Below are 10,000 nucleotides of genomic sequence, written 5' to 3'. Positions count from 1 at the left end.
TTCAAATGATCTCATGCTCCAGACTATACCAAAGGAAACACATACGTTCTTCTGAAATTATACTTTTTGTTTTTTTTTACTAATTCCTAATAACTGAATTCACTGTCATGGCTTCAAATGATCTCATGCTCCAGACTATACCAAAGGAAACACATACGTTCTTCTGAAATTATACTTTTTGGGTTTTTTTACTAATTATTTTCATTGGTTGATTAAAGACATGAAATTTTCTCTTTTAATTTTTCCCCTTAGATATGTGTTCTTTTGAGGATGGGGCTTGTGTGTGGAAATACAAAGGCTTTCTTTTGGTCCAGCCTCTTTATGACCGCCGTGATTTAAAAGATTACTCAGTGCCACCAAATGATCACACTATATCATCACCAAGCGGCCATTTCTTCTTTCTACCAATTATGTCCTCGAAGACTAAGACAATGGGATGGATGTATGACAAGGTAAAAAAAACCCAAAACAATCAAACCCAAAAGCATTTCTCACTGTATTTTGAATTCAAGCTGATTTGAGTGTAATCAATCAGTATTCACAAAGAGGTCAGTGTAATGGTAAATTAAAGTGCATATTTACAACATGTGTGTATGTGTAATTGAAAGGATAAATAAGTATTAAAATATAATAAATACTTCGTAAATTGATCTTCTGAAGATCTCAGTAGTTTTTAAGTAGCTTCCAATTCCCTTAATTCATAAAAATATATATATATGTTAAAGATTTTTGAAATCCAACTTGAAAGGCATCTGACAAAAAAAAAGCATGGCATTTATAAACCACACCCATTTCATATTTCCTATATCGTTGATTCTCAAGTCTCTTTATTTTTTATGTCAAGCATCTTGAGTTTTGAAGCAAAAGAGTATGTGCGCTATCTGGTTCCTGTTTTTAGTATTATTATTATTATTATTATTATTATTATTATTATTATTATTATTATTATTATATTATTATTATTATTATTATTATTATTATTATTATTATCATTATTATTATTATTATTATTATTATTATTATTATTATTATTATTATTATTATTATTATTATTATTATTATTATTAATATCATCATCATCATCATCATCATCATCATCATTATTATTATTATTATTTCAGGTTCGTGATTCAAGAAACTCTTCCTCATGTTTTACCTTCTGGTATCACATGTATGGTAATGATGTTGGAACATTGAGAGTTATTGTCAACGATGCAGACGACAAGGCAAATTCCTCAATGTTTAAGTAAGTAGCAGATTCTGCATATTTGAAAAGTACAATTTGCTAAAAAGTACTAAAATCCTTCTTCGTTCTCTAGCAAAATTAGTATTAAATAATTATATAAGAATTACCTAAAATCCTAACAGACTATTGGAGATATTAAATCATATTCTGATATACTTTGATTTGAACTATATTCTTAATTATATTAATTATATTATTATAATAATAATGACAACAATAATAATCAATGATACTGATAATAATAATAATAATAATAATAATAATAATAATAATAATAATAATAATAATAATAATAATAATAATAATAATGATGTCTTTATTGTTCTCAGAATAGTGGCAATTTGTCATTTGGTTACACATTTGTAACAATACAATATTATGAAGAACATACATGATATAATATAATGACATATACATACATGCACAATAATAGCATCGTAATCATCATCACCATCATCGTGATCAACATCATCATCATCATCATCATCATCACCACGTCAACCTTCTTAATATTTCAATTACCATCCTTCTCTTTCACCAGTTCCTGATAACAACAACACAATCCTCATCTTACTCCATATTATATTATTTTTTTCCTGCAACCAAGCTTGTGCTTTGATCTCCCTCATCAGAAAGACAAAGCTCATGTTCTCAGATTCTCTCTCTCTCTCTCTCTCTCTCTCTCTCTCTCTCTCTCTCTCTCTCTCTCTCTCTCTCTCTCTCCTCTCTCTCTCTCTCTCTCTCTCCTCTCTCTCTCCTCTCTTCTCTCTCTCTCTCTCTCTCTCTCTCTTCTCTCTCTCTCTCTCTCTCTCCTCTCTCTCTCTCTCTCTCTCTCTCTCTCTCTCTCTCTCTCTCTCTCTCTCTCTCTCTCTCTCTCTCTCTCTCTCTCTCTCTAAGCTTTCATTGTTTGGAATTGACAAATAAAATTTTTCTTTACTTTTTAAATTAAAAAAAAAAAAAACATTCTCAGGGAAGCCCTTCTGTGGGAGTTTGTTGGACCTACAGGTGATGACAAGTGGCACATGGCTCACGTACCCATTTCTCCTATCTACACAGCGAGACCTTTTCAGGTAGGTGAATATTGGCTTTAAAATTGTTCATATCTTACTTCTCAATTTATTGTGTTTTGGCATTGATTTAAAGCTGGGATAAATAAATTCCCTTAATTGTCCTCAGGGGATTTTTTTTATGGTCTCACTCAAAAAAGGACAAAAATCTTCGATCTTTAATGGCTTTTATTTGTAAAAGGCTCCACAGGGCCTTCACTGCAAATGTTCAGTTACAGCCCAAGCAAAACAGGGGTCAGTCACAGGTTACTTTGACAAGAAAGTGCATTCAAAACTGTTTTGAAAGTTTCAAAGCATTCAACATTTGTTATATCCGGGTGGCAGGACATTCCAGTAATTTATTGTTCGTGGGGAAAAGCTGTGTTTGTATGAATCTGTTCTTGTAAATGGCTGTATGTATTGTGATGCATTGTATCTGCGTATAGCGTACCTATCTGATTTAATTTGCTTTTTATGTAGTTTGGGATGATGATGGGTGAGTTTGGGTCATTGATGGTTTTGTGTACGGTAACAATATGGGATATCTTATGCCGGTTTTTCAATGGTTTCCATTCAAGTGACTGGAGGGAGGACGTGACAAACCTGGGTCTCTGGATTTGCATCCGGTTGTGAATCTTACAGCTACTCTTTGTACTTTTTCAATCTTGTCTATGTCCTTTTTTGTGTCGGGGTCCCACACAGTGCTGGCATATTCTAGTATTGGCCTGATAAGTGATGTGTACGCCTGGGGCTTTAATTCTTTGTGGGCATTTTTTTATGTTCCTTTTGAGAAACCCCAGCATTCTACTTGCCATGTTAATTCTTGGCATTGATGGTATGTTGCTTTTACCTATTTTTGGCATGGAGGGGTCTTCTATTGTAAACACACTTTTGTACTGTTTGTTCAATATCTTGCATTTTCCTTCTGTGTCCTGTCATATCTGAACGATCAGGGGTTTGAAGGACTTGAATGGAATGCATTCGTTTTGGATACATTTCTTGTTCTCTGTTCAAAATGAGGCACTCTGTACTGAATGCACCTTGTTGTGGGTGGGGTCTTTTGACCTGCCATGGTGATCAGGCGGTTTTCTGCTGTGTCTTCTATCCTCCTATATTTGTTTTCTGAATTGCTTTCTGTCTTTGTCTAGGAATAGCATTACTTGGTTTTGTCTTGGCCCTTGCTGGAGTCCTTGGCTTGGAGGGAGACAGTGAAATGTATAGTGTTAGTTTTGGGAGATTTTTTCCCCCTTTTAAATCACTTCTCTGTTTTGTTTTTCTTTTGTTTGTTTTGTTTTGAACATGTCTTGTGAATATTTGAGTGTGTTCCTCTTTATGGACTCATGTGTTGGTGGCTGGATGAGACTTTTAGTGGTCTCAAACTAAGTACATTGATGGAATGCTCGTGGAATCTACATTTGTTCCCTATTTGAACAAATTCCTCTTTGGCCTACCTTTTCTTGTGTGCTTTCAATTTTTAATATAGAATTTTTTGACATCCCATTAAAATGACCTAAATATGTTACAAACACCGTACAATCATTAAAAAACATTAAACACTGGATCTTGTACATACATTGTTATCATTTGTGTAAGTATTGGACCCCACATATTTTGTCCTTTACTACATGTGGTGGTATTAGGCTTGGTGATATGTGTGACTTGCAACATTTCAATTTATCCCAATTAGATCATTTTGGAGGCTGAGCCTGGAAGTGCCCAAGATGGAGATGTGTCAATTGACGACACTGCATTTCTCGAACACAAATGTCAATTACACCCTGACAATGCCAACCCCATCAAGAAAAGTTAGTAAAGGAATGAATACGTTTTCTTTACTTTTTACAATAGAATTTTTTAACAAGATGGACATATCATATGTTGTCCACTTGTCCATTTAAGACGTGAGGGACACAGGGATTGATTTGTATCCTGATCTATGCTGCGTGAAGAAGATTAATAATTGATTGATATCTTTAAGTTGACTAGTGTTAGCTTTTATTTATATTTATATTGACATCCACTACATGGTGGGCATCTTCTGCTACATTAAATAAACACCTAAACAAATGATCACCAAAAGAAAGTTGCAACATTTTAAACTCAAGGCAAGTAACAGTCAAGAAATTTTATTGCTAACTTAAATGTCTTAATTTTAGTTTTTGAAATTCACATCTAGATATAAATGATACAAGGATGTTAATGACGGGTATATTTACTGTCTGGTGTCTAAAGCATTTCTTGTTTACTCAAACTAATATGTGATGAAAAAAAGTATTGCTATGTTAGACCAGGTTTGTCTGGGCTGGATTTTCAATGAATGAAATCAATGCCCCATGTAATATATATTAATAATTCTTTTGTTCTTTATCTTTTCAATTTTAGTTCCATAAAAGCGCTTGCAACAATTCTAAGCAATTCTGATAATTATGATAATAATAATAATGATAATGATAATAATAATAATAATAATAATAATAATAATAATAATAATAATAATAATAATAATGATAATGATAATGATGATAATAATAATAATAATAATAATAATAAGAAGAAGAAGAAGAAGAAGAAGAAGAAGAAGAAGAACAATAATATTAATAATAATAATAATAATAATAATAATAATAATAATAATAATAATAATAATAATAATAATAATAATAAATAATAATAACAATATTATTATTAATAATAATAATAATAACAATAATAATAATCATAATAATAATAATAATAATAACAATAATAATAATCATAATAATAATAATAATAATAATAATAACAATAATAATAATCATAATAATAATAATAATAACAATAATAATAATCATAATAATAATAATAATAATAATAATCATAATAATCATAATAATGATAATAATGATGAAGATGATGATGGTGATATTAACAATAATAATAATAATAATGATGAGAATAATAATAATAATAATGATGATGATGATGATGATGATGATGATGATGATGATGATGACGATGATGATGAGAAGGTGGAGAAGGAGGAGATGGAGGAGAAGAAGAAGATAAAGAAGAACAGGCCTGTAAATCTTCCGACAATTGTCAGACTTCCGACAGCATGATTTTGCTCGATAAATTCTGGCATTAAAAAAAAAAAAGAAAAACATTCTTAACTTCAAAAGACAGCACCAACTAAAAAGAAAATACAAGTATTATTTCGTGATTCGAAAAAATCAATTTTTATTCTGTTTCGAGCGCCGACTTCAAAAAAGAAAGAAGAAACTATATATTCGTCGTGCCAAAAACTAAACAAATTAGTCAGCTAGGTATATTTTGATTCCATCTTGTCAATTATCACCACCTCCACATTCCCTGGATGTGCACGTATTCATTGCCTACTGCGTACTGTGCTGCCCACACGTAGTGTCAGTGGCTGACAGTGCCTCGCGTTCTTTTGTGCTCATAATTGAGTGACGTCACAACCCTGCTTAGACAATGCAGTTAAGAAAATGGTGACAAATAATGAACTTCTCACCAAACAGTGCTCTGTGATTGAATTTCTAATAGCAGAAGGATGCTGTGCAGCAAACATCCATCAAAGAATGAAGGCGGTTTATCTTGATATGTGTATAACTGATGGCACTGTTCAAAAGTGGGTTAGAATTTTCAGAGTAGATGTCCCAAAAAAGACAAAAGTGTTTGATCGCAAACAATCAGATAGGCCTTTCTGCATCTGATTTCAAGTAATCAAGAAGCAGTTGATGGTATGATTAGGACGAATTGAAGGGTAAAACAAAATAATATCCCTGAAGAAGTTGGGATTTCAAATTAATGAGTACACCATATCTTGACATTGCTCTTGGGTTATAGAAAAGAGCATGATGAGTCTCAAGACAGCTAAATCCAGAAATAAAAGCGCAGAGAAAAGACATTTGTACCCAACATTTGAAACAATGTGAAAAGGAAGGAGAGACTTTTCTGCAGAAAATTGTGGCAGGTGATTGATCTGGGTCCACCACTACGAACAGGAAAACGAAGTTCAGTCAATGGAGTGCAGGATTAAATCTTCTTCAATCCCAAGGAAATTTAGTCATTGTCTCTAAAAGACAGGTTTTGTTGGGACATGGAAGGCATAGTTCACATAGAATTTCTTGAAAAAGGGCAAACAGTGAACTCTGAACAATATGTTTCAACTCTACAATCCCTCCAAAAAAAATAGACTCACACGTGTTCAAGGTGATAGTGCAAGCATTGCATGACAATGTGTAACCACACACTAATCGTCAAAGTCAAAACACTTTAATACTATCCAAACTTTTGACCCTACAGCACCCTGAATATAGTCCATCTCTTGCCCCACTTGACTACTTCTGATTCCCCCAGCTCAAGAAGTATCTGAAAGGAAACTGTTACAACAGTGATTTGGAGTTAGGGCCAGACGTTCGTCGATGGTGCCGACCAAAATCACCGGGATTCTTCACTGATGGCATTTGCCAAGTAGTTCAGCATTGGCAGCTCTGTGTTGCTCGTGATGGCGTTTATGTGGAAAAATACATAGTACTAGTACAATAGCCAGCTGAGATTCTAAGCTTTTTTTTTTTTCATGTATTTTATTCGTATGTGCTGTGGAAAACAGAAAAGTTATAACAAAACGGTACTTATATATCATCCTGCCCATGTAATAATAATAATAATAATAATAATAATAATAATAATAATAATAATAATGATGATGATGATGATGGTAATAATAATAATAATAATAATACTGATGATGTCGATGATGATAATAATTGTAATAAAGAAGAAGAAGAAAGGTTCATATTATTTCTGGTCTTCAGTTTCACAAGAATTGGACTGTAATTTTGACCAAGGCGACGCTTGCAACTGGCTGATACAAAAGGATAAAGAAGGTGGTCATCACACTTTCGTGGTTACAGATGAAGACCGTAGTTATCTTGAAATTATGGATCACACACCACACAATGGTTTGTACTTTCCAAAAATTGCTTTTGCTTAATACTATATAGAATTAAAGACAATTTAAAATCTTACCATTATTTTCCTCCATTGACGTTTATTGCTCTGTCTTAAATAAAGAATTTAAAAAATTTCTTTGGGGTGATGCACAGACTTTGATGCTTACCTTTTTTAATATCTCAAAACCAACTTATTCAATTCCATTCAAAAGTGTATGTTGATATATTTCTTTTTTTAAAAAGGAACAGCTAATAATAGACTTTGGTAAAGTAAACTCATCATTTTTTTTCCCTATGACATCGTGAAACATAAAGGCTTAGAAAAAAGAGAGATACTGATGTATACAAAATAATATGTAATATAAAACTTGGACTGAAGTCAATCAGTGAAAATAAAATTGCTCAAGACAGAGTTAGGATTTCTCATTCCTTCATTCTACTCATAAATGACCAATCCTTGTTGAAATGCCCTCTTTAACTCTCTCATTACAAAACTTCACACCCAGTCTATACAAAAATCTTTTTTTTTCTCACTCAAACACAAAAGCTGTTAGCTTTTGCTATACATATTTTTTCTGTTAAACGAGCTCAGTGTTAATATATTTTTACTATAGCAAACATTTTTGTTTAAATATTATGATGTACAAAAGAAATCAGAGTGAGAAAAATGTTGGTTGCATCGTAACGAATGTGACGATTTTCATGTTGGTAGTAAGGAGAGGGTTAAAACATTAAGCAATTTTATACTTAAAAGGAGGATTTTTAGCCTTAAAGAAACTGCATTGACTTTTACAATCCTTTTATTATAGAAAAGTCGAATAATTGAATTGATTAAATCAACTAGATTATGTGTTTATTTTTAATTTCGTGTTTGATTAATTTGCAACGTATTTGAAAAAAAAGCTACAATAAATTATTATAGAAAGCCTGAGTCTAATAACTTTAAAAAAAGAAACCACTAAAAATGAAGACCACCTTTGGCAGGATGTCTCACTAGATATGTTTATAGGGTGAATCACCAGCTATATATCTCAGTTCAAATGCAACAAAAGCTCTGATTCAACGCAATCTAACCATTGCTCCCATCAATTTTGTTACATTCACATTGTATTCAGTATTGAACAGTGGCTGGACGAATCACAATGAGCTTTAAACTCTGGTCATTGTGTTTTTAGTAAATTACACACTATGAAAGAGTACCAAATATAGGCAGTGGCAGATTTTGTGAGAATGCTTATACTAAAACGATACACAGTAAATGGGTGCAATAGAAATTTGGCTCCATTAAACCATTTAAATGGGCTATGAAAATGTGTACTTTTATATCTTTAAGAATGCGGTTGAAATCCTTTCCAGCTCATCTTTTTCTTCCTCATTATTTTTTTTCAGGTAAATTTCAGTTTCTTTTCTTTTCTTTTTATTTCACAGTGTACAGCGATTACAATTCTCAAGGTAAATTTCTGTTATTATCTAGCTTGGACAATGTCAAAGGCACAGATGGATTCATGTCCTCTCCTATTATGCCTCCTACTGAAGGGACCAACTGCCTTAGTTTTTGGTATTTGTAAGTAACTGGCAACTATTTATATCTTGGCTTTGCTGTTTGTCTGTTCCGTAGGTTAAAATCTTGTTCAGCCTGTGTTTAGTGTAGAAGATGCTCATCTCCCTTTATGCCTCTATTAAAGCTTTTTGGACGAAGTAGGCAAGGATTGTGAGAAGTGGGTCATCTCTTGAAAAGTCACTCTCTCCCTGTCTTTTCTTTAGTTTTCTTTATTTTAGTCTTCTTTCATGTCCTGAGTATCAGCAGTATACCGCTCTCTCCCTCTCTCTCTCTCTCTCTCTCTCTCTCTCTCTCTCTCTCTTCTCTTCTCTTCTCTTCTATCTCTCTCTCTCTCTCTCTCTCTCTCTCTCTCTCTCTCTCTCTCTCTCTCTCTCTTTCTCTCTCTCACTAATATGATACCCTTAACCCTTAACCAAGCTTTTACACAAAGATGGACCTATGTGCTTCAATAGTGTCCATAATATTTGCGTATCATTGATTTTTTTCTCTCTATATTTATGTTTCAAGTGTGGTTGGAGGAGATAATGGTGGAACACTAAGTCTTCTTATGGATACAGGAACGAGCTTAGAACAGAAATGGGCTGACAAGAGTGGAACTGACTATTATGAGTGGCTATATGAGTCTGTCAACCTGCATAGTGACTTTGAATCTCAGGTTTGTGACTCTTTGTTCTATTTTGATTTCTTTGTTTTAAAAATTCCTCACAATTCGTTAGTTCCTTTTTGTGTTTCAATTCAATAGAGTAAAGCTGAATTAAAGTTTCAAAGGTTTCAAAGGTTTAAGATATGGATATACACTCCAAATTTTTACCTGTTCCATAACTGCAAAAAGGACTCGCTGCATTCCCTCCCCTCCCCCCCCCCCCTCCCAACCTCCCATTTTTATTAACTAGAAATGAGACTTTGTTGTCAGGAAACCACCTGAGACTTGTATCTTCTGAAATAAGTAAGTAATTGGATTCAGTAGTCTAATGTCATGCCGCCTGGCAACGGCAGCCATCTTGGTTCTAAACAAAGAAAATCATTACTTTTTATTCTTCATGCTGTCTAGAACTTTTTATATGCCTTGTGATCAGAATGTGTAAAAGTCAAAACATGATCAAATTTATGTGTTTTTTTTTTCCTCTGGATACGCTTTTATCGAGGGGTGCCTGCACAAAAGCCGTAACGATGGTTTCATTGATTTTTCAGG

At 32.9% G+C, this 10,000-nt stretch overlaps 1 protein-coding gene across 1 annotated transcript in view; it reads left to right on the top strand.

The window, feature by feature from the left end:
* Positions 1 to 10,000, top strand: part of LOC144978319 (MAM and LDL-receptor class A domain-containing protein 1-like) — a 213,693-nt gene that overhangs the window by 97,773 nt on the left and 105,920 nt on the right. Inside the window, exons 29-35 of the mRNA XM_078924193.1 lie at positions 253 to 452; positions 1,122 to 1,246; positions 2,217 to 2,316; positions 3,980 to 4,097; positions 7,110 to 7,256; positions 8,676 to 8,811; positions 9,316 to 9,463. Of these exons, the coding sequence (XP_078780319.1) occupies positions 253 to 452; positions 1,122 to 1,246; positions 2,217 to 2,316; positions 3,980 to 4,097; positions 7,110 to 7,256; positions 8,676 to 8,811; positions 9,316 to 9,463 (974 nt within the window). The remainder of the gene's footprint in view (positions 1 to 252; positions 453 to 1,121; positions 1,247 to 2,216; positions 2,317 to 3,979; positions 4,098 to 7,109; positions 7,257 to 8,675; positions 8,812 to 9,315; positions 9,464 to 10,000) is intronic.

This window comes from Berghia stephanieae, chromosome 8 (assembly GCF_034508935.2).
Source record: "Berghia stephanieae isolate SIO BIC M18660-M18661 chromosome 8, UCSD_Bste_1.3, whole genome shotgun sequence".
In the NCBI taxonomy this organism is placed as follows: Eukaryota; Metazoa; Mollusca; class Gastropoda; order Nudibranchia; family Aeolidiidae; genus Berghia; species Berghia stephanieae.
The sequence above is the reverse complement of the archived record's forward strand: the minus strand, read 5'-3'. Positions and strand labels throughout refer to the sequence as shown.